General features: G+C 47.0%; 1 protein-coding gene across 2 annotated transcripts in view; it reads right to left on the bottom strand.

Annotated features, from left to right (window-relative positions):
- Positions 1 to 26,137, bottom strand: part of NQO1 (NAD(P)H quinone dehydrogenase 1) — a 197,924-nt gene that overhangs the window by 8,985 nt on the left and 162,802 nt on the right. For both annotated transcript variants that reach the window (XM_085638330.1, XM_085638331.1), the window contains exons 2-3: positions 5,930 to 6,094; positions 5,713 to 5,843 (exon numbers count right to left, since the gene is read on the bottom strand). In XM_085638330.1, the coding sequence (XP_085494456.1) occupies positions 5,713 to 5,843; positions 5,930 to 6,094 (296 nt within the window). The remainder of the gene's footprint in view (positions 1 to 5,712; positions 5,844 to 5,929; positions 6,095 to 26,137) is intronic.

The following is a 26,137-nucleotide window of genomic DNA, read 5'->3' as shown; positions in this document are numbered from 1 at the left end:
CAACAGTTCTTAGCATGGTCTGACACTTGCCACCATCTGGGGACCTAAAATTCATTTATGGCTATGATAATATTATATATATATATATATATAAATAAGTAGGTTTGTATTGACACAAGTACATTACACTGGAATAAGGAATAACAACAGGATTTGTATAGGAAATCGCAAGGAATTTACAGAGAAATACTCATGCTGCTGCAATAAAATCACCTTTTACAAAGACTCCCAGAAATCAACATTACAGCTATAAAGATACTAGATACTTTGTGTCAAATATGTAATGGATGTATATATGTTGCATTTAAATGTCCACACAACATTTGAATGCAACAGGCAAACGTTTATGGGCAGTCTATGCTTTGACCTATAGTGAAAGTGAAGTCCAATCACATCACTTACAAATTCCAGAAGGCCTCCCACTGACAAACTATGTATCAGCACCAATCACTGGAAATGAACTGTACAATTAAAAAAAGAAATGGCAACTACACTTTGTCAACATACATACAGCAAATTACAGTACGAGATCACAGGCATCACTTTGACTGATCTGAAAATTCCCTGTTCGTCTGTCCTAGGACTGCATAACCTCCCTCTGACCCCCAACCTCCACCATTAGCCAGAACCACAAAGAGTCTGGTCACAGAATTTTACCGGCACAGACAAAAAGGACTTTGTTGTGTGCACCTTAACAATCCAGAACTGGTATGCAGACCAGTATGAAGATCAATCTACAATTGATAACATATCTTAGTCTCTCGGACCACATAATATTCCATAAATTTACAAACCACACTAGAGTCTTTGGGAGTTCCCAGTTTTAATAGTGAACACAGCTTGTTGACAATTCCTAGTTACAGAATACATGATACATTTCTGCAACTGTGGCACCAATAGAAGGATGCAATAATGATTAAGATCTTTCAAGAGCTATTTTTGCCATCACTGCCTATGATCTGAGCCTGGGACTAGGATCACTATATACCCATACCAGTATTGTCACCCATACAACTGTCTGTATTTCCTGAAAAAACACAATTCAAAGGAGGGTGGTGATGGTTCAGCAAAGCCAAATCTGACCAATTCCTAAAATTTGCTAGTTATGACATGCAACACACAAGGGCCAACAATTTTGCTCTTAGTAGACTGCCAATATCATGTGCAAAATGCCAGTTTGCCAAGAACAAAATGTGGCTTGATTTATGGGACGTGTTGTTTATTGCATACCCCAACTGGTGTATATCAAGGATGTTTGAGTTTTGTGTTTGTCAGCCATAACAGACCATTAACTATGCTTTTTCATCGAATTTCTGGGTTTTGTATGATATCCGGTATTCATTTACCTTGTTCTCATTCAGCAGCGATAATTGGCAGCAGAGCATTTCTGTGGCTGGGCCGCGTGCTCAATTCTGCAGACGACCAACTGCTGCAGGCGGCCAGCCCCCATTGCATGAGCTTTGGCCATGCATGCAGCAGGCATTGGCCTGCAGTTTAGAGCTACAGAAATATAGAACTGGCCTCTATCTCCAGGTTCCCAAATTTCGTGACCTCAGGAAAGGAAAAAATGTATCTTAAATTTTTCAGAGTGAGTGAAACTGAGAGTGAGTGAAACTGAGAGTGAGTGAAACTGAGAGTGAGTGAAACTGAGAGTGAGTGAAACTGAGAGTGAGTGAAACTGAGAGTGAGTGAAACTGAGAGTGAGTGAAACTGAGAGTGAGTGAAACTGAGAGTGAGTGAAACTGAGAGTGAGTGAAACTGAGAGTGAGTGAAACTGAGAGTGAGTGAAACTGAGAGCGAGTGAAACTGAGAGCGAGTGAAACTGAGAGCGAGTGAAACTGAGAGCGAGTGAAACTGAGAGCGAGTGAAACTGAGAGCGAGTGAAACTGAGAGCGAGTGAAACTGAGAGCGAGTGAAACTGAGAGCGAGTGAAACTGAGAGCGAGTGAAACTGAGAGCGAGTGAAACTGAGAGCGAGTGAAACTGAGAGCGAGTGAAACTGAGAGCGAGTGAAACTGAGAGCGAGTGAAACTGAGAGCGAGTGAAACTGAGAGCGAGTGAAACTGAGAGCGAGTGAAACTGAGAGCGAGTGAAACTGAGAGCGAGTGAAACTGAGAGCGAGTGAAACTGAGAGCGAGTGAAACTGAGAGCGAGTGAAACTGAGAGCGAGTGAAACTGAGAGTGAGACACCGGGGCGGAAAGTCCCCCTAGCTATGCCACAGAAAAAGGTGCAGACAAACTCAAAACATACCCATACACTGATTTGAATGTGAGGCAGGTCAGATCTTCATAGATTGAGAACTTGAGAAGCTCATGTCTACTACATAAATAAACGATTGTATGCAACCTGGCGAGTACTATTATGGCTACATAAGGAAATTAAGACTTTTACAGCAACCTGCCAATTTGCTTTTGCCTTAAAATAGTAAAGTGGGATAACTTTTTGGGAGGTGCCTTTTATTATATGCGCTGCATACGGATTGATGATTCAAAGCAGAATCTCGATTTTACACAAGACTCAAGATAGAGATATACTTGTGCTTCTTAGAGTTAAGATGCTTCAACCATCCTCTTACCAGGCAAATGTTTGGCCCGTGCAAATGGGAATGCAGAGGGTGGAGTCCTTAAGAGGGCACAGGTGAACTACCATGCCTTGAATGTTAATGCCAGGATTGTATTCAATAGTCTGGTAGTCAGCTGTATCAAAATGTTGCAGCACTCATGCAAAACTTTGGGTAACAAGGAATGTTCTTTAGATGTCCCACCTTTGATGCTCACCCACAGACGGGGCACTATCAAAAGAAAACACAAGCATTACAAATGCAATTGGTCTCGACTTTTGTTGGAGTTATTGGCATTATAAATGTCAAGGTTTTTTACCTAGCCATGTTGCAGGGTGCAGTACCATATGTGACTACAAGAGGTCCACCACCTTGAGGACAAACTCCTCAAATTATAACGCCTGAATGTATAGTGTGCAGGACAAACTGTTTATATGGCACAACTGAGTTCTTGAAGAGTGCAAGACCATGGTAGGATTCACATTTAAGGGTGCACTCCGAGGGCGCACTAAGCATGGCTACGCCCCCTCTGTTTGGTTAAACACTGGAACCCAAAATTTTTGCACAAATATACTGTGCAAGATAAAATAGGCTTTTATGCCAATGTACAACTAAATTGCTATGCACAAAGCCCATATTCCGGATTTCACACGGGAGAGGGGGACACAAACACCCCCTAGGAGCACACAGTGGCTGTACCTGCCCACCTCGCTGCGGTCAAGCACTGCGATGATGGTTGAATACAGTGTGGACGACACAGTTCTAAGGGCACAAATGAGTCGATGGTTAGAAATCCATTTTAGGATTGAGTACAGATGGTTCGCAGTCGTTTTGAATGCATAACATGTACGATGGACATAGATATTAAGGCACGACGGAGTTCACAGATGTTAAGCATAGGGCCAGCCGACAGGTGCTACAAAAATTTGCAATGCAATAGGCCTCACATTACTGAAAGTTTGAGCTATTGGTGTTGCTACTATTAATAAAATGCCACTAGCTCAAACTTTCAGTAATGCGAGAGGTATTGCATTGCACATGGATCGCGGCACTTGTGCTTTAGCTTTAATCATCATAAGATAAAGCGCAGGTGCCACGATGGTTTCAAAAGTAAACAAATAGAATTTATTTTCTCTATTGGTTTACTTTTGAAGCAATCTCAGAACTCACGGTTTACCTTAAGATGTTTAAAGCGCGGGTGCCGCAATTGTAATAAAAGTAAACAAATAGGAAAAAAGCATCCAGGCGCCATTTTTTGTTCTATTTGTTTACTGTTACAATGGTGGCACTCGTGCTTTAGCTTTAAAGCTCTTAAGCTAAAGCACAGGTGCCGCGATTGCCTTAAAAGTAAAGAAATAGAACAAAAATGCAGAGAGTTGAAACATTGGTCTCCTAGGGCTACAAGGTGGACAGAAGGTTTGGCTAGTTACAATTTCATTGTTGAGTATGTGCCTGGTTCAAAAAAAATAGAACGATGGACTGTTTATCGAGGTTGCCAATTGAGCATTGAGGAAAATTGCGAGAGTACATTAGTGAATTGGATAGGTCAGCCAGCCTTGGATGATAAAGAGCGGGAGGATGCTAACTTGAGTTTCTCAGATTTGTTGGTGCTGAAGGAGTACACCATGAAAGGATGGCCAAGCTAGAAGGAAATACCATCTATCATGGATGGAATCTTTAGTGTTAAAGAGGAGCAGAGCATTGTAGAAGGGAAAATAGTCAGGGGAAAACGAGTGGCGTCTCCAAGAGTTTTGAGAGAAAAAAAAAAAAATAATAATGATTAAATTAGCCCATGGGGGGCATGTGGAAAGGAACATGACAAAGGCAAGACTACGTGAATAGTATTCATGGACGGAGATGGATCATTAGGTGGAAGGAGTGGCTCATGATGAATGATATGTAATGTTATTAGTAGATTACACATCTAAGTGGGTAGTCACTTAATGTGTGTCTTCTGTTAATACCAGAAGAGTTGGAGTTCTTGAAAGAGGAATTCTCTAGGGAAGGTGTTCCCAAAATTCTAGTCAGATAATGGAGTACAATTTTTGTCCCAGGAGAAGGGATCATTTTCTCCAAGAACTGTCCATAGTACACTTAAAGAAAGCTCTTTATTCGCCTCAAGCTAATCGTTGAGATTATGAATAAGAGTGAATCGCTGGGCACAGCGTATACTTCTTAATAAGAAATCTCTAAAAACTGTGGTGAGAGAAATGTAGTGGGTACTTTGGGTTACGCCTAATAGTGGGACACCAATACTGCCTTTTGCTTTACTTAGAGGTAGGATACCTCACTGTAAACTAACCCAGTTTGGTTGAAATTCAGCACAGAAGTAGAGGAACGGCATTCTAGAGAAGATTTAGTGTTACGTAGATGGAAACACCAGGACAAGTATAAAGTGCGTTTTGATGCAAAGACTTCTGTGCAAGAAAGTAGGTGGGAAGTGGGTGACAGTATTGGATACTATTCAAGCCTAGATGGCATAAAGACTATTAAATGGAGGAGGGCTAAACCAAGAACCAGTGTTCAGTTCATGATTTAATGTTAAGAAATATTGCTACACAGGTCATAAGTATGATTGTCATTTTTGTTCCAATGTATTTTCGCTTTATTGCTATGTGGATTATCCTTATACATTAGTTATTACATCATAGTTTGTTTTATTTTTTGTATTTGAAATGTTAAAGGGGAATGATGTGTTATTGGTTGTATCTGGTTGCAAGTTGTGGAATGTCATGTATGTCACTTTGTGAGGTCATGGTGTTCTATGCACCTGAAAGTTGTGGTGTTTGAACAAACGGCAGTCAGTTGGGAGTTTGATTGCTATCTCTAAGGGTTGGGGATTTAAGCTAAATATTTGATGAAACTCTTCAGATCATGTTGTGGAAGCATGATCATTTATGGAATACAAACATATCAACAGGCCCACATATAGCAGTAATACGTACAGCACCTGCACACACAGATGGACTAACAAATTATTAAAAAGCTGTGGACCAAAACAAAGCCATACAGGCCGCCTGCTCCGTGCAACACAGATTCAACTCTATATATTTTCTGACGAAGGGGCAGGTATGTAGCAATACTGGCTATGGACAGTCAAATAAGTATGCAATCACGGACAGTGAATAACCACTCAATAGATGAGAACTCACCTGGAAAATTACTAGGTCGGCTGCTTCCAGCTTCTTCTGCTCTTCTACAATATCAGGACTGAGTCGACCTTCTTTCCATGCTGCCGCAGACTCTGCCCCATACTTAAAATCATTAGGGTCAGTGGGATCACCTACGGGAAGAAGAATATTAGATAAAATGCAGAATTGAGGTGAAATGCGCACACAGTCATTGTTGACGAGACCAGGGGCTCATTACCAACTATGTCGTCCCGCGACACCAGTGGGTTGAACTTCATGGCGTAAAGGTCAGATACGGTCACCTCCCAGCCTTTCTTCTTCAGCGCCTCCACAGCAGCCTCTTTCATGGCATAGCTGAATGAAGTCTTCTCCTGATGGGCAAGAACAATCAGAGCCCTACGGACTGTAGACCAGAGAGAAGGCTACATTAGGAACAGCGGCAAAGAGGAGGAAGAGGAAATATCAAGTGCTTAAACATACCTGAACATTAGCAGAATAAGATACAGCTAGAAGCATGAAATTGATGGAGAATCAACTCTAGTATTACCTGGTGTTCGTTACACCCAATGACTCTTAACCAATGGGGTAAGGGGCTAAGGGTTACAACATACTAGCCGATACATAATGGGTAAAAAATAAATAAAAGAGAAATGGGGGTTGAGGGGCGGTAGGTGGAGAAGGTTACTACTTAGTGTTATGAGGGTAAAAACCAAATGACCTTCAAATCCACTGACCATTAGGGCCTGGAATTCTGCCTTTTGAGTAAAGCAAAAGGCTGGCCGTCAGACAGCCCGCCGCATATATCACATTGTGTTTTTAGAGGTGGTTGAAGCCGGCATTCACTTTGCCAGTAAAGTAAACTATTCACAAGTGAATTATTTGCCTTGACAATATTGTAAAACCCTGTGACGTGCACTGCGTACGTGAACAGGTTAAGGAGTTGCCCTTTGCCAGACTTTTAGGAACAAGAGTTGTGTTAAATTAAGAGAGTCTGTGCAGGAGGTTACATCCGGCTCAGGTTTAATCATTTCAAAACATAGCACCTTGGGAAAACGGGGAACGTTTGCAAGAATATAGAGGTCCTAGAGGGGATGGAGATCAGGAGGTTGAAGAAAAGTAATGTCTTGTGACTAAATTTGAGGAAATGTGAGGAGAATAGAATACATTTGAGGGCAAAAATATAAACAATGGTTTAGCAAATGAGGTAGTGTCCAGTCAGTTTGCCCAACACAGATATTTGTCTTAGTGGCTCTTGAAGTCGGTATATTGAATCGCGTTTCCCAAAATCTCCTCCACAATGATGAAACACTTCCAAATCTCCTTAAAGAACAAGTTACTTACCTTCGGTAACATGGTTTCTGCACATTCCTCACCTTTTGAATACTCACCAAGTGTCAGACTAGATCTGGAAACATTTGAGCAGTACCTCAGCACACTGGAAGGTGGCAACATGCAGCTCCACACTGGTGCCATTCCACTCTGTAAATAAAGTGCAGGCCCCCTAATAGGTGCCACTTCTGCGCGTTGACGTCAGTTGCTTTTAAGGCTGTTTGCAGCCACAGATGGAGAGCCCCAACAGCAATTAGCTTTGACCAGTGTGCAGACTCCTAGACTTGGGATCTTATTAATTGGTAGAACCCCATTCCCAAAATGGGAAGGATAGGAGGGCTGGTGAGGAATTTGTGGTTATATAGAGTCTCTACCAGGAAGAGTTACTGAAGGTAAGTAACTTGTTCTTCTGAGAGAGAGACTTCCAACTGCAGATTCCTTGCCTTTTGACTAGATACCAGAGAAATACCAATTAGAAGGTAGGTCTGTGAATTCGTTCAAACCAAAACGTCTTGTAGGACCAAGCAGGCGAAATTCCCCTCTCTGCAACCTTAGCTGCCCAGGCAGTAGTACTTTGTGAACATATAGATCGATGCCTGGCAGATGTCAAGGACTGGAACAGTGCATACCAAAGCAGTGGTAGCAGCTTTGGGCCCTGTAGAATGGGCTCGTAGAACTTTTCCCTGTGAACCTCACAAAGAACAGATCGTTCACCCAGAGTTCCTCGGTACTGTTGATGTAAAGAGGCGTGATCTTTTGCAGCCCAAGCGATGGAGTCTCTCCTCCTCTTTATAAGGGTGAGATGGAGAATACAGTAGGGCGATGTTTTGATCAATGTGGAACGGAATCAAAACTTTAGGTAAGAAGAATACTTGTGTCTGCAGAACCAGTTTGTCTGGGAAGAAGTCAGTGTATGGTGGGTTTATACAGAGAGCCTGAAGCTCACTCACTTCCTACACCAAAGTCATGGTGTTAAGAAGCACTGTTTTGAGGGATAGGAGCTGTAAAAGGACAGCTATGAAGAGGCTAAAGGGGAGTGCACATCAAAAATAGGAGGACCAAATTAAGCTCCCACTGAGGCTTGACAAAAAAGCGAGGAAACAAGTGTTGAAGAGCTTTAAAAAAATAAAAAAAAAATAAATAACGATCACAACTAGTGACTTCAATAATAATGAGGGCTGGTCTGGCAACAAGGATTGGCAAAGCCAATAGGTGTCTTATATAGGACCTATTGCATTTGTTAGTGCTTTTAGTCAAGATGTACACCATCTCCCATCAGTGGTGTAACAAAGTAATTGGACCACCCCTGCAAAATGTGATGAGGCCCTTCCCCCACCCCTAACACCCCTCCCCCACTACAGTCTAGCAAGCAACCAGTCTGTGCAAGAATAACGAAAATAAAGGATCTTGCGTGCACTCACCAGCCTCCGTGTTTTGTCCTTTTGAGATGGGGCGCAGGAGACAACATAGGAGCAGGGACTGTGCATAGAGTGCACTTGTGTGTGTCATACTGTCTGTATGTTCTGAAAACAGATTAAGTGGCAGGGTGCTACCAAAAAGAGAAAAAACATCTGGGTGCTGCGGTTGTGTCTTAACTGTTAGAGCGGACAACTTCGAGACTGTGGAACCAGGTTAGAGTCTGGCGGAAGGCTCAAACATCCTGTGATTCTGGGCAAAATCACGTAATCTCCCAATTGCCAAAAACACACACAAAAAATGAAATGTGTCAGTCTGTAATCGAACTAGTGCTCATGGAAAGCGTTACAATACCTTTGGGTCGAGTTTGCGCTATATAAACCGCAATAAAAAAAAAATTAAAAACAATTATATTAATATATATATATATATATATATATATATATATATATATATATATATAAAAAATATTAATCCTAGTCTTTGGTGCAGTTGAAGCGGAGGAATCCAGAAAGTGGCAAGGCTGGGAACTGGTAAGAGACACATCTCTGTAAACAGAACTATCAATAAAGGGTCTGTACTGAGGGGAAGCTCACCCAGTGTAGAAACATTTCTACAAAAGATCTAGTAATGTCTTTACTATTTTACACATCTTAGAGAGACCTAAATATAGAATCATTTGTATGACAGGCATCAAACGCTAAATGAGAAAAAAGCCTGTCAAGTGACAGTCTATTTCTTTTTCTTTAGAGGGAGCCCTGAAGCAACAGCAGGGCAAGGTGAAGCACATGGGACCAGAAGGAGCACAAGCACTGAACCACACGGGTAAGTGCGACACAGAGCGCAAGGAGGTGGAAGCATTCATGGGAGACAGCTGAAAATGACATGCACTCTCATGGAGTGCTCAACTAAAGATTGACAAAAGGATCCTGGAGAGCTAGAACAAGTGGAGGAATACAAGCTGCCAATGAGAGAAGATGTAAACACAATATGATCCAAAGGAGGGACGAACATAAGCTGCAGGGGCTAAAACAAAGGCAGCAAATAGCACATGCTGCATCAAACCACAAACTTGTCCCGCCGACCAGCATTTACAGTTTGTCAAGGGCTGTCAAAATGACATTAACCACTGCCAGAAGGTCTACGGTGTTCACCTGGCACTGGACAATCTTCATGCATGAAGGTTGATATTGCGAAGGCCCGGGTGCAGAACCCTGTCCTTTTGATGTGACAGCAGGTCCTCCAGGAGGGGCAGCCTGATCAAAGGCTAGATGGCAAAAGCCCAGGAGTTCTAGATACCATAATCTCCATGCCCAATCTGGGGCCACTAAGATAACATGGGCCCAGTCGCTCCTGAGCTTCTTCATAACTCTGGGCAAGAGTGATATCAGCAGGAAGGCATACAGGAGTCTCAGAGATCTCTGTATGTTTAGACAACCTATTGGAGGGACAAGACAGGAAAGTATTTGGGTTAGTCAGCCACCAATCTTTCAGGAGAGGGGCGTGGAGTCAAAAAGGCAGGGTCACCTCGAGGAAGGGCGGTTGAGTCTGGCAACAGGATGACTGACCTAGAAGCCAGAGCAGGGTTTGCCCCAAACCCCTAAAAAGGTATCTGCAAGTGCCTCATTGAAGGGCAGGCGGGGCTCGGTGTACCCCGGCTTGAACACTTCCAACAAGGCATTGGTTTTGAGCTCTATGGGAAGAGCTAGAGTTAAGAACTTCAGCTGCCCATTGCTTAAGCACTCTACTCAGTGGCAGGACCAGGGGGTGAAAGGAGACCCGACTCAAGTGATGTATCAAGGCCACTGGCTTATTGAAGGTCATCATACCAATTTTCCTCATGACGAATCTGCAGTTATAAGTATCGATCAGAAAAAAAGGTCAGAATCTAACACTAAGGTTACCTCAAAAAAGTACCCTAACATAGGCGGTCTATTGTGAAAATATGTTAGAGAGGATATTGAACAAATGACGAGTGTGAGATGGAAGTTAAAGGAAGGATTTACTAATGAGGGAACAGCAATCCCTGCCCAGCTTTAATGACGCAAGGCAACATAGGGCGAAACGGGTCATTGATTTTCCTAGTTTACTAAAGGCTGCAAAGCACCTGCACGCTGGGCAGCTTGTGCTACTTACACTTCGAAACATATGCTGCTAGAATACATAGTGAGGGCAATAAATTTGGCTGCATGCATGCGCAGTTGCTCCGGGTACATGCTGGTGGGCAAGTGCTGAATGCCTTGAAAAATTCTAATGGCGAAAGTTCTCTGCAACATTCTATGGGTAATGTTCTAGGAAAAGATCTATGCAATGTTCAAGAACATGATATCCCCTACCTACTTGCAATGTACAATTCAGCACTGGAGAGGGGCTACCCTCCTCAGGCCCACACCCACTAAGGAGGCATTGATGTTCGAAATTCCTAATTGTGACTGTCAGCAGACAGACAGGCCATTTTATTGCAATGGGTTCTCGTTGAATTTGGAGTACATGCTGCCAAGTAAAACTTTAATGATCACAATGGTGGAGCTACTTCTGATCCCAGTTCATGTTCACCAGACTAGCGTCATCTCTGATCGGAGTAAGTCTCCAAACCTATGTTGGCTCTATCTAATTCCAGACTTACCAGATGGAAACTGAGAATTATCTGTACTACCCTTGCATAGTGAAAAGGCCTTTGAAGCTCTCGAATGAGATTAAACTATGCAGTTCTACTGGTCAAATTTCAAGCCACATAAACTGGATGAAATTGTATGCTAGATAGATGTCAGGGATCCAAGCATACAGTGTGAGAACTCCCATCATCACATAGGTTATTGAGTGGTGAGGAGAGTTGCTTTGAAAGCTCATACTGCCTCTTTCCAAGGGCGGTCTGGAGTACCAGACTTCAAAAGATACTGTGTCTGGTGGCTCAAGTTCAGTGGATTCTCCATTGTTTAGCTCAAGACGAGCACAATGAGGCTTCATATACAGATCAGACATTGGCCACACGTACGATACCAAAGTCAAGTAAGCAGACCTGGTCAAGAGCAGTGTTTAAATGTGCAGATTTGTAGGACAGTGGTTCCCACTTACAACTGAGGAACTAGGAAACAAATAGGACTTTTCACCAGGGCAATTCATGACCTAGATGACATTACAGATTTCATATGCAAGATCTGCAGCTATGAATATACAAAGCAACCTTAAGCCTTTCAAATGCATCCAACGTTGAGTAATGGAAGCAGGCAATAACCACTGTATGCAACCCCAAATAGGAAAAACACTGTATTAGAGGACTGTAGGACACATTTAGGTGGTAATTTGGAAACAACAGGGTTGGACTCTGGGCTTTAATGTAGTCTAGAAATGTCTAATTTAGACTTCTACATATCTGCCAGATCTTAGTTAGGGGGCCCGTGATATCTAGCAATTGGTCCTGGTATGAACGCCAGGGCCAATCAATGCCTTTTTTAGGGTCTCTGATATAGTTACTCAGAAAGGTGGCCATTCCGGCATCGATTTTTGGGGTGGCAGCAAACTTCATCTTCTAAGACAGCTTCTGACCTCCTGGTCAAGAGGTTTGCGTAGTGTGCTGGCCACTTACAAGTCTACCTTGCCCCCCAGAGTCCACTCAAAGGAGCGAATATGCATGAGCTCCTCAGGGTCTAACAGGTCTTCTGGCACAGTGCGGAATCCCTCTGAGGAGGGCTTTGTCCCCCATTGGTGAGGCTGTCAACAGGAACCAAGGCCTCTTGTGTGTCAGAACCATTGGGGGGGCCATTCAAGGCCAGGGGAAAGGAAGTGGGTAGGGATCCCAAGGGTGGGGACGTAAATTTCCTCTGGGGGGTATGTCCCCCAGGAACGTTTTTTAACCCTGGTGAAAGAGTCCTTGTCAATGCCAGACGGCTGAGGGTGTTTGTACAGGTTCTTGGTGGGGGTTAGCAGCCCTGGCCATAAAAGAACAGAGCCCCGAGAGGTCTTCCCTTGCCAGGAGGCGTATTAGGCACTTGTGTGTGTACTCAAGGAGTTTCTACGCCAAGGGTACCACTGCGTCGGAGACCGCTCTATGGATGGAAGAATCCATCATCCCACAGAATTCATCCGTGACAGTGAAGTAGGAGAGCTCCTCCTCTTGTGTACCAGTCGTACTCTTCCATGAAGGTAGGTAGGGGAGGACTGTGCAGGAGGGATGCACACTGGGGAGAATCGTGGGTTTAAGAGGGGTCTTACAGTGGGGGTGGCCCAGGAATAGGAGTAGTGAGGCTACAATATGAAACGTGTTATGTCACATCCTGCTCAACACTAGATCCATTAAAAACACAAGCTCCAGCTCTTTAACCTTATAACTGATCTTAAGCCCGATATTATGTTTGCTACTGAAACTTGGCCTAACGACGGTTCCAACCCAACCATTGCCAAAGCGATTCCATCTGGCTATCTGATTAAAAGGAAGGATAGGTCAGGGGGCAGGGGCAGGGGAGTGGCCCTAATATACAAGAACACCTTCTCCTATTCACCTCTGCAGACTGCAGAATTAGCAGGGGCCAAGACCCTCGGTTTTCTTCGGTCTGTATCAGCCCACCAATCTATTGCTGGCGTAATCTACCGACCGCCGGGGCCAGTGGAGTCGCTGGGACATGCCATCTCCCCAATTGTGGCCAAATACATTCACAGCCTGTTACTTGGGGATTTTATCATCCACATGGACCAATCAGTGGACCCGGAGCCCTTGAAATTGTGTGAATCGCTAAGCATTCTCAATCTGACCCCCTATGTACTACTACCGACCCACGAAAAGGGTCACATTCTGGACCAGATATTTTCTGCAGCCAGGATTGAAATGGATGCACCCCTCCCCATTATCTGGTCAGACCACTTTTTGCTCACTTTAAAGTGCGCAAAGAATCAGGGAGGCCTCAAGCATGCTACAAGCCGCGTGACAGCCGTTTTAAGCCTTTTAATCAGCTCACCTGGGAGGCAATGGCTAGGGGACTTAGGCATCATCCTATTCCGTTTAGTGGAAACCTGGAGAGTGATGTGCTCTCTTGAGAGCTGGCTTCATGATTCCCTCCATGGAACTAGCCCCCCCAAAAACTCGAGTAGCAAAAACCCACAGAGCTTCAGCCCCATGGTTCACGGAGGCGCTTAGAAAAAGTAAAAGTGCTTGCAAATGCCTAGAGAGAGTATGGAGGAAGAACTTTAACTCCATAGACAAAATCACCTGCAAATTGGCTCTGAAAGCCCACTACTCTAAAATTCGTGACGCAAAGAAGTCTTTCCTGTCTACGAAAATTGAACAAGCTGGGAATAGCAGCAAGGAACTCTTTAAGATATTAAAGACTTCGCCTCCCCAGACGCAAGTGATACTCCCTTTACCCCCACTAGTGAATGGACGAATCACATTGCGTACTACTTCAACAAAATTTAAATCATCCAAGATTTTGTTGGAGCCACCTCAAACAATAGACGTTAACAAAGGGTTGTCCCCTCCCGCTTTAGCCAACACGGGTGGGGCCCTCTTGCATTTCCCTCCCATCCCACTGGCTAAACCGCTTAAGATACTGAAAGCCCTTAAATCCCAATCACCCTCCAACCCTTGCCCAGCTAAAGTATTGGCGTCCACCACTGAGGTGATCAACCCTGCAGTTAATCGGGTTTTGAACACTGCCCTGTCTGAGGGATCTATGCCAGAAAGCTGGAAATACGGAAAAATTCTCCCGGTCTTAAAAAACCCCTCAACAGATCCCTTGGTAACCAGTAATTACAGATCTAGATCACTGCTGCTTTTTCTTTCCAACGTCCTAGAAAAATATGTAATTTGTCATTACTGATTTTGTAGAATCTAATCAGGTACTACATCTGAGCCAGTCAGGGTTCAGAGCTAATTTCAGTACAGAGACGGCCTTACTGGAAGTGTCAGAAACGATCAAAACACTGGATAGAGGGGGCAAAGCAGTACTGATACTATTGGAATTTTCAGCAGCCTTTGATACCATGCCCCATGATAGTCGCCTGTTAAGGCTTCAGGACTGCGGTATCGGGGGCACGGTCTTTAGGTGGCTTGCCTCCTTTTTGGGTAATCGTCAGCAAACAGTTTGGTCCCATCCTCTCTCAGCCCTCATACCCCCTATGAAAGTAGGAGTACCACAGGGCTCAATTTTGAGCCATACTCTGTTTAATGTGTATATGGGCCCCCCAACCCTTGCGCTTCTAGCGGAAGAATAGGGCGCAAAAATAATATCCTACGCTGACGATACACAGCTGTTTATCTGCAAAAAGGACCATGCCCTTAGAAGTAGCGAGATAATTGCATGTTTGACTAAGGTCTTCACCTGGTTCAGACAGAACCAACTGAAGTGCAGTTCGGAAAAATATGAAATTATATTCTTTGGCCATAGCCCTGGCGAGGAATGGCGCCAATGGTGGCCCCAGAATAGGTCACCCCCGGTCAACTCAGTAACCACCGTGAAAAACCTTGGGGTTAAACTGGACGCCGACAGGTCCATGAAGTCGCAGTTCCAAACGGTGGCCGGCACATGTTTCGGGCAACTGAAAATGTTGAGGAACTTCCGACCTTTACTCTCAGTCCCACACAGGAAGACAGTTTTCCTAGCCTTGATTACATCCATGCTGGACTACGTCAATGTACTGTACCTTGGTCTTCCTGACTACCTACTAGATCGCCTGCAGGTGATTCAAAATGTGGCAGCCAGAGTCATACGCTGCATTGGCTACCGGTACGGAAGCGGATCCACTTTAAAGCCTTGGTTTTGGCTTTCAAGGCACTTAACACAGGGACTCCTTACATCAGGAACAGGATTCAGCATTATGCCCCACTTAGGACCTTGAGGTCCTCCGCAAAACGGCTGTCGAACCATCCCAAAGTTTGCCCGCTCATGCATGGTTGGTCGTTCCTTTCAAGTGGTGGCTTCTCAGCTATGGAACAGTCTTCCACCCTCCCTAAGACAGGTGCAGGATCTCCTGGTCTTTAGGAGAAAACTAAAGGCCTGGCGTTTTCAATATTAGAATGAGGTCTACCTGCCCTGTTGCACACTGCCGGTCCCGTGGTCTTGTTAGTGCCGGGACACTCTGGAGTAGCCACGTGCTTTATAAGTGCCCAGTAACATAACATAACATAACTAGGGCTGCTGGCTCGTGCAGACACCTAATGCCCGTAGTTTCTAATGAGTTGAAAGGGGCAACCTGGGTCGTGTCTGCTATGTAATAGGAGTTAGGACTCCCCAATGTCAGGGGGGTGAATACAGATCCATGAGTGCAGGCGTTCTGACTCCAGGTGTTTGGGGCTACTGCGAGGCACCGTGGCAAGCTCACTGTGATCGGAGGCTATCAGCAGGATTGGAGGAAGCCGAAAAAAAAGCACCCCAGTCTGCGGGCTCCAAGAGCAGCGCAGCGTGTTGATGGGGCCCCGTAGACTAGCACTGAACAGGAGCGGCTGCGCAAGGAGCGAACTAGAGTTCACGTGACCACTGTGTAGTTGAGGCGTCTGCTGTGAGGTAGAGGGGAAAAAAAAAAGAAAAAAAAAAATGAATGACGTTAGCGAAGAAAGAGGAAAAGAGAGGGGGCTGAAGCAGATGTGGACATTACCTTTTCGTGATTGGAGGACATTTGAACCCTGTGGCTTCATTTTTAGGTCTCGCTGAGTCAGCGCGCATGCGCTGCTCGGAGAGACTTTAGTAGGTGAGTTTTCAAAGTGCTACCCACATGGTTTTGCTGGCTACAAGCTTGAGTGCACAATGGCGTGCACAGCTGCTCCCCGGATTCCCCCCTCCTTTTTCACCCAGCCCTTTGATGCTCTGCTCGCATCTCCCTCCTCCCTTTGTCACTTTCATTCTGGCTCCTTTGTCAGTTTCATTCTGGCTTCTCGCATTCCCCTCTGCTCCTCGCATTCCACCCCCCCTTCCCGCCCAGCCCTTTGATACTCTGCTCGCATCTGCCTCCTCCCTTTTTGTCACTTTCATTCTGTCTAGTTTGTCAGTTTCATTCTGGCTCCTCTGCTCCTCGCATTCCCCTCTGCTCCTCGCATTCCCCACCACCCTTCTCGGCCAGCCCTTTGATGCTTATAACATTGTGTTTCATTTAGGGCATTAAACATAAAGGAGCACTGGCAACACTGATAAAATGGATTTCATTTTGGAGTAGTGACAAACTTTAACCACAACCACACACACACACACACACACACACACACACACAGAACCACACACCCTCAAAACCACTCAGAACCACACCACACCCAACCACACACACCACAACCACACCCCCACTCAGAACCACACCCCCAACCACACCCCCACTCAGAACCAAACACACCCATAACCACACCCACTCAGAACCACAACCACACACAACCACCCAAAACCACACCCACAACCACACCCACCCAACCACACCCACCCAACCACACCCACCCAGAACCACACAAACAAAACCACACCCACCCAAAACCACACCCACCACCACATCCACACCAAATCAACCACCCCCCCACAAACACCAAACCACCCCCCACACACACAAAACTACCCCCCCACACCAAACCACACACACACCAAACCAACCACACACATAAACCCCCCCCACACACACCCACCCCAAACCAACCACCCCCCACACCAAACCAACCACACACAAACCAAACCAACAACACAACCACCCCCCACACACCAAAACCAACCACACACACACCAAAACCACACACACACACACACACACACACACACACACCCACACACACACACACACACCCAACCACACACACACACCCCCAACCACACACACACACACACCCCCAACCACACACACACACACACACCCCCAACCACACACACACACACACACACCCCCAACCACACACACACACACACCCCCAACCACACACACACACACACCCCCAACCACACACACACACCCACACACCCAACCACACACACACACCCACCCACCCACCCACCCACAAAACCAACCAACCAACCCCCCCCCCCACACACAAAACCAACCAACCCCCCCCCACACACAAAACCAACCAACCCCCCCCCCCCCACACACAAAACCAACCAACCCCCCCCCCCCACACACACACAAAACCAACCCCCCCCACACACACAAAACCAACCCCCCCCACACACACACACACAAAACCAACCCCCCCCACACACACACACACAAAACCAACCCCCCCACACACACACAAACCAACCCCCCCCCCCACACACACAAAACCAACCCCCCCCCCCACACACACAAAACCAACCCCCCCCCCACACACACACACAAACCAACCCCCCCCCACACACAAAACCAACCAACCCCCCCCACACACACACAAAACCAACCCCCCCCACACACACACAAAACCAACCCCCCCCACACACACACACAAAACCAACCCCCCCCCCCACACACACAAAACCAACCCCCCCCCCACACACACAAAACCAACCCCCCCCCCACACACACACACAAAACCAACCCCCCCCCCACACACACACACAAAACCAACCCCCCCCCCCCCACACACACACAAAACCAACCCCCCCCACACACACAAAACCAACCCCCCCCACACACAAAACCAACCAACCCCCCCCCCCACACACAAAACCAACCCCCCCCCACACACACAAAACCAACCAACCCCCCCCCCCCACACACACACAAAACCAACCAACCCCCCCCCCCCCCCACACACACAAAACCAACCCCCCCCCCACACACACAAAACCAACCCCCCCCCCCACACACACACAAAACCAACCCCCACACACACACAAAACCAACCCCCCCACACACAAAACCAACCCCCCCCACACACAAAACCAACCCCCCCCACACACAAAACCAACCCCCCCCCCACACACAAAACCAACCCCCCCCCCCACACACAAAACCAACCCCCCCCCCACACACACAAAACCAACCCCCCCCCACACACAAAACCAACCAACCCCCCCCCCCACACACAAAACCAACCAACCAACCCCCCCCCCACACCCACACACACACACACACACACACACACAACACACACAAAAACCAACCAACCCCCCACACACACAAAACCAACCAACCCCCCACACACACAAAACCAACCAACCCCCCCCCCCCCCCCCCCCCCCACACACACACACACACACACACACACAAAACCAACCAACCCCCCCCCCCACACACACACACACAAAACCAACCAACCCCCCCCACACACACACAAAACCAACCCCCCCCCACACACACAAAACCAACCAACCCCCCCCCACACACACAAAACCAACCCCACACACACACACACACACACACACACACACAAAACCAACCCCCCACACACACACAAAACCAACCAACCCCCCACACACACACACACACACAAACCACCCCCCCCCACACACAAAACCAACCAACCAACCACCCAAAACCAACCCCCCCCCCACACAAAACCAACCCCCCCCCCCCACACAAAACCAACCCCCCCCCACACAAAACCAACCCCCCCCCACACAAAACCAACCAACCACCCCCCAACACAAAACCAACCACCAACCACCCCCCAACACAAAACCAACCACCCCCAACACAAAACCAACCACCAACCACCCCCCACACAAAACCAACCACCCCCCACACAAAACCAACCACCCCCCCCACACAAAACCAACCACCCCCCCACACAAAACCAACCACCCCCCCACACAAAACCAACCACCCCCCCCACACAAAACCAACCAACCAACCACCCAAAACCAACCCCCCCCCACACAAAACCAACCCCCCCCCAACACAAAACCAACCCCCCCCCAACACAAAACCAACCCCCCCCCACAAAACCAACCCCCCCCCCACACAAAACCAACCCCCCCCCCACACAAAACCAACCCCCCCCACACAAAACCAACCCCCCCCCACACAAAACCAACCCCCCCCACACAAAACCAACCCCCCCCCACACAAAACCAACCCCCCCCCCCCACAAAACCAACCACCAACCACCCCCCCACACAAAACCAACCACCAACCACCCCCCAACACAAAACCAACCACCCCCCACACAAAACCAACCACCCCCCACACAAAACCAACCACCCCCCACACAAAACCAACCACCCCCCACACAAAACGAACCACCCCCCACACAAAACCAACCACCCCCCACCACCACACACACACAAACCACCACACCCAACCACCGTACAACCACACCCAACCACCGTACAACCACACCCAACCACCGTACAACCACACCCAACCACCGTACAACCACACCCAACCACCGTACAACCACACCCAACCACCGTACAACCACACCCAACCACCGTACAACCACACCCAACCACCGTACAACCACACCCAACCACCGTTCAACCACACCCAACCACCGTACAACCACACCCAACCACCGTACAACCACACCCAACCACCGTACAACCACACCCAACCACCGTACAACCACACCCAACCACCGTACAACCACACCCAACCACCGTACAACCACACCCAACCACCGTACAACCACACCCACACCCACACCAACCACACCCACCACCCCCAACACACCCACCCCCCCACACCACCCACACCCCCTCCACACCCCCACACATGCCCCCACCACACACCTGCCCCTCCACATCCCCCCACACACACCCCCACAAACACACACCCCACACACCACCATACAACCACATCCAACCACCATCCAACCACCATCCAACCACCCCCAACACGCCCGCATCTCCACCCACCCCCACACCACCCCCCACCCTCTCCCCACACCGCCCCTGCCACACCCCTACCCCACACCCCCCCTCAACAGCCCCCCACACAAACACACACCCCACACAGCCCCCCACAACCCCACACCTAGCCCCACACACCCAGACCCCCCCACACCCCCCCACACACACACACAACCAATATCACTTCCTACTGTGACAACTCTGCACCTCCCTCATTCCCACGTCTTGCTGGGCCTTCAGAAGTGGAGATTATTTAAGTGAGAAAAGAGTCAATACTATACTCAACCCTCCTTGGTTCAGTTGTTGTTTTCCAGTCCCCTTTCCCTTGTTTAGCAGTTCGGGTTCACCATGTTCACTTATTCTATCAGGCGGCCTGCAAGCATAGTCGGGCCAGCATTCTCTCCCAGTTGGGCTCCATCCAACCATCTCATTAGGATGCTGTTTCTGGTTCAAAGTGGTGGAGATGTCAGAGTAGTGGTGTGGCGCTCCCACCTCCTGAGGGTTCCGCTATCATTTTTTTCTCTAGCTGCCACTGTGTAGAGCCCCAAGTAGCAAGGAGGCATGAAATGTAGGGGAAAAATAGAACTCTTAGATCTCGGCTCACAGCATCAGGGCCCACTACATAATGTTTTCAGCCCTGTCCAGTAATGGCTGTCTGACATTGTCGAATTCCCCCTGTAGAGTGTCAGTTATCCAAACTGGTACCTGACCGAGTATGGGAGTCGGGTGTCACATTAAGGCCCGCAGTGGCGGCTCCTCCGCTTTAGCGGAGGAGCGTCGCCCCACTGCCAGGAGCAGCAAAGAACGGAAAAAAATAAAAAGGATTATAACAATGTTATCATTTTTTTCCCCTCCTGCTGTGGCAGTGCATCATGGGGCAGGGCGGAGCTACAGGGGAGGAGTGGTAGACACTCGTGCACAAAGACTGTTTGGGCAACCAAAACAGTCATGCGCACTCCCCTGTTCTCCTTGCAGGCTACATTACAGTCTGCATGGAGAACATGCCCACCCCTCCAGCCCCTGGCTGAGCGCAGTGTCACAGTTCTCAGACCAATCACAACATTGCGATTGGCTTAGGGGTGGGAGCCTGGCAGCCTGCTTCCTGTTGCGACCTGGAGTCGGGCACAGGCATCAGGAGAGAAGATGCGGGACCCGGCAGCAGCAACACACTTTAAAAAAAAATGTTTAAGCATCCTGCGAGCCACATTCTCCCCTCCCACCCATGCGTGAGCGAGCGAGCGAGCCGTGCCGGCCACCCCTGAAGGCATGCAAAGACTGGATTCTGTCAGATGTTAAGTGTTCGGGTGGAGAGTGTTGGAAAGCAGCATCCACCACTCCACAGTGAAGCCACAGCCCATGCAGTGAATTATAAGACTATGACAATCTTAACTGAATGGACACACTTCTGTTCTGACATCTCTTTAATGTGCTTAGCTTCTAAATGTGACAGTGAATAGTTGCACAGTAATCGTTATTTATTATAGTATTACTTTTTAACACCCCAAAGTCTCTATTGCATGCGATTTACTGATTAATCTGTAGAAATGCCGTATGGATCATTTGATCAATCAGATTTTTCTTCTTATCTTCACCATAAATGGTTTAGGCTTTTATTTATTGGTTTGCCCTCTAAGTGGATTTGAAGCTTATATGAAAAGAATGGAGTATCGAGTACCTTCAACGTTGTTTTTTATTGCAAATAAAAAAAATTAAACGAATCCATAGCAGAGGCTGTCAAATTCTCTTGTTGAAGAGTCATACAGTATAAAACAGCTACCATAATAACCACAACTATTCAGTACATGTACACATCTAAACAGCTGCAATTTCAGAATTAGAGAAAGCATGCACAGTTTCATATCAGGTTGAAAAAGGAAACGGAGGCAAAATCGAGATGAGTGCTAGGACCAGGTTTATCATGGATGCTGAGAAAAACTTTTATATGGACATCTGAACATTTGAAACAACCTTGGTCAGAATTCAGAAAGTAAGGCGCATGGGTTCAATATTTTACTCCAACCCATGCAATTTGATTCAAAGTGTTGGGCTGCACACTTAAGGACCTGTAACAAGTGCCTAGGATCAATAATAAGCTGGCCACACTGCCCGGTACATCTAGAACAAAAACATTCATTTGCTCAATAACTAGGTCATCTACCAGCTAAGATACACATGGACAGGTCTCTAGCTCTAGAGGAACAAGCATTTGCAATGCAATAGGTCTCACCTTTGGGACCTTACAAGTGTTTAGCCATGCAACAGTTGGTGTTGCACCAAGGATATTGTGCTGCATAACTAAATACTTACAAGGTCCTAAAAGCGCGACCTATTGGCTATGCCAATGCTTGGTTTAGGACTTGTGCCCTGGCCATATGTACGTCTCCCCCAAATTGGGGGAGCCTCTACGATGGATTTTGTTAAAGAATCTTGCTTCGGCGCTGTCCTCGTAGCACAGTTACAGAAGCTGGTCCTCCGTGCGCCATTGTGAAGAACACTTGTACTGACTATCCATTTTATGTAGTGAAATAATCCACGCACTGGTGCTGCCCATGTCTGATAGTTAGAAGCTTGCACTGGTGATGCCCATGTGCCACAGTGAAGGCGGCGTGGTCAGAGGATGTGGTCTCACGGCTAGATTGCCGACTTTGGAGCTGGGAAACCAAAGTTCGAGCCTCTGGGTCGCGTCCACATCCTGTGATTCTGGGCAAATCACGTAATCTCCCCGTGCCTACGAAAAAAATGAATGTGTCCTTGTGTAACGTAACTGGTGCTTATGTAAAACGCTCCAGTACCTTCCGGTCGAGTTTGCAATGACCATCTGACAATATGATAAATGCTTGCACTAGTGCTGCTCATGTGACACTGAAGGAAGCATGCACATGTCCTTCCCATGTGCCACTGTAAAATAAGTTTGCACTGGTTCTACGAACGTTTCACGGACGCTGCCACGTGATAATGAATGAAGCTTGCATTGCAGCTGCAACGTGCCTCTGTAAAAGAAGCTTGAAGTGCCACTGAAATGTGGCGCTATAAAATAAGCCTGCACTGGTGCGGTCCCATGATACAGGAAGCTCGCATTGGTGTGGAGCTGCCCATGTGCCACTGTGAACTAAGCCTGCCTGTTGCTGACAATGTGCCACTGTGATTGAAAGTTGCACTGTTGCCACCCTACGGCCACTGTGAAACAGTCTAGCACTGGTGGTATCCATATGAAACTGCAATAAGCCACACTGTAGTCGTAATATAACTCAACACAGAAAGCTTGCCTCACACTAATCAAATATAATTTTAATATTTTATTGAACTGTATATCCAGCCCGCAGGACTCCCAAGAACCCGTGGGAACACGGAGAAATAACGAAATGCACAGAAAAGTAAATACAAAACAAATCCTGAAAAATGAAAATATCAACTGGGGACAGAATGACCCTGAGAGCCACTGCTGGTATGCTAACTATGCACGCATTTTGCAAAACACTTTGTTTTCTTAGACGGGCCATTTTGCAAGAAAAAGATAATTACACATGAAACAGGTCTACTGTTGCACTTTGTCGAGCTGCTAAACGAAACCAGAAACTGAAACCCTTATTGGTGAATTTACGGGATATTTTTAGCATAGCACATAATGTAAAAGATAGTTTCTGGGCGCCTACCGTAGTTTAATGCATACATTTGACACTTAAAAGTGCATTTGGGCGTGAAATCCGCCACACAGCACAAGCTTCCTCATCTCTCCTACACTAAACCCCAGTCTCGGAGATCCCTTTCTGCACTTGTCACGTGGAAGAGTCTAAGCCTGTGCTCTGCATTCTGGAACATGTGGTTATGGATTAATAACAGGCAAAGTAAAGCCACAAGCACCAGAATGGAAAACACCCCCAGCGAAACAATTGAAATGACCTTTAGAGGTTGACGCGCAGAAGTGAGGACAGGCCGGGGAGCATGGAGACAGGACAACTCCCGACGCTATCGCGGTGCTCTCCAGAGCTTGTGTCGCACTGGCCATGATCCAAAAGATTATGCAGAGGCGTGGGATTTACTACTCTTAGTCATTGTTCTGCTGAGCCTACCCCCCCCCCCCCCCACACCCATCTGCATTCAGGAAAGTATATCTTCATCATGACGTGCGTTTTGTAATAACATGACGCGCGACGGCACGCTTCCCTCAGTCAGGCTGTCTCTGGGTGTGAAGGGCGTGAGCGGGAAACAGGGCACTTTGATCGCTCTCGCGGCCTCTTCAAAAAGAGAACACTGGACTCGTGCCAGAATCAATAAAGCATTTCCCTCCTCCCTGCGAGGCATTGTCAAAATCTCCAGAGATATGTATTCCCCACCAAGGGCTATCAAATGAATAATGTTTTTTGCTTGCCTTTTCAATTTGTCGACGTTTTAAATGCACACTTAAGTCACTACAGGACATGCAAAGCAAGACTGAATTAACAAGCAGCAGCTGAAATCGTTAAGAGACTAAACGCACGTGCACATCGCCCATCCGGGTGCAGAAGCCCGCTCACTTGAAGGCAGGGTGAAGTGACGCGCGTGCCTCACTTGCACAAACTAACTAGGAGGATGGGGCGGGGGTGGGGGGGAGAGGGAGTGAAAGAGAAAGCGCGCAATGCGCACGCTGGTTCAAACACCAGCCCTATGCAGGGACAGGAGATGTGTATGCGTATGGAGTGCACATCTCCTGTCCGGGCGCATGCCATCTCCTGTCCCCCTTCGCTAGCAAAACCGACGACTTTAGGTCTCGCCACGGCGAGCAGCACATGCGCTGCATCGCTAGGCGAGGCCTAAAAAAGGGCACTTAAGTATCTGTAAGGCAACCCACTTCTCAAAAAATGTCAGCCCTTACCCAAGTGTCTAAGTGATTCTCTCAGGACAACTTTTCTGTGCCTAGAGGAACAAGTCATAGTTGGAAAATATGTATGAGTACTGGCACAATTTATTACACAACCACTTGCAAGGACATTAGACCTGGCATTAGCGGTCACCCTTTTGGCTTTGCCAATCCGTACTTTGTTATGGTTCAGAAAAACTTTGTCATGGTAGGGGGCTGCTGGACCCACACCAATACAAAAACACATTGAAAACCCATTGAAAACCCATTAGCACTAAAAATACACATTTCCATTGTAGTCCCTCGAATTGAAGGGAACTACTTTGTGTGCAGGAATGCTCCTTGTAAACACGCATTTGCAATGCAATCGGTCTCGCATGTGAGAGAGTTGGAGCTATTGGCACTGTAAATGACAATGTCTTTTACCTATGTGTTTGGTTTGGAGTGGATGTATGTGAAGTGGAATTATGGAAGTAGGATTAGAATTGTTAATTGTGGGGTTTTGTGGCATGGAATAGTGTGGTGTGGATTTGTGTAGCTGAATTATGTGCATAGTAATTATGTAGTAGAGTGTACTGGAATCACGTGGAGTGTGTGCGTCATGGAGTGTAACTATGGATTGTTATTTTGTGGTGTGGTATGTAGTGGAGTTTAAATAGGTTTATTATTAATTATGTGGTGTACTGTTGAATTTTGTGGCATGATATAGAATTCTGTGGTGTGGATTGGATGTTTGTGGTGAGTTGTGCAATTGTGTGGATTTTAATTATGTGGTTTGTTGTCGAATTATGTGGTGAAGTTGAATTGTGGGGTGTAGAACTGTGTGGCAATGAAAGATATTTATGCTGAGCAGCCTAACATGGTTACCAGAGTACTGCATCTAGGGAGCATTACCCAGAGGCTATGAGGCACTGCGAGATTAACATCCAGTGGCAGAGCCACAGGGGCAGCTTAAACCGAACAAAGTGCCATAGAACAACCTAAAAACACGTAGCAGCCTTGTTTGGCATATAATCTTAAAGGAGTCCGGGAAAGGCCACCTGGGGACACTCCGTAAAGAGGCAGACCAGTGGCAGCTTGAACCATGGTGGTGTTTGCCTTTCATGCATGCCTCAAGTCTATTTGCTATGAGGCT

This window comes from Triturus cristatus, chromosome 12 (assembly GCF_964204655.1).
Source record: "Triturus cristatus chromosome 12, aTriCri1.1, whole genome shotgun sequence".
Classification (NCBI taxonomy): Eukaryota; Metazoa; Chordata; class Amphibia; order Caudata; family Salamandridae; genus Triturus; species Triturus cristatus.
This window is presented reverse-complemented; position numbering and strand designations above follow the sequence as displayed.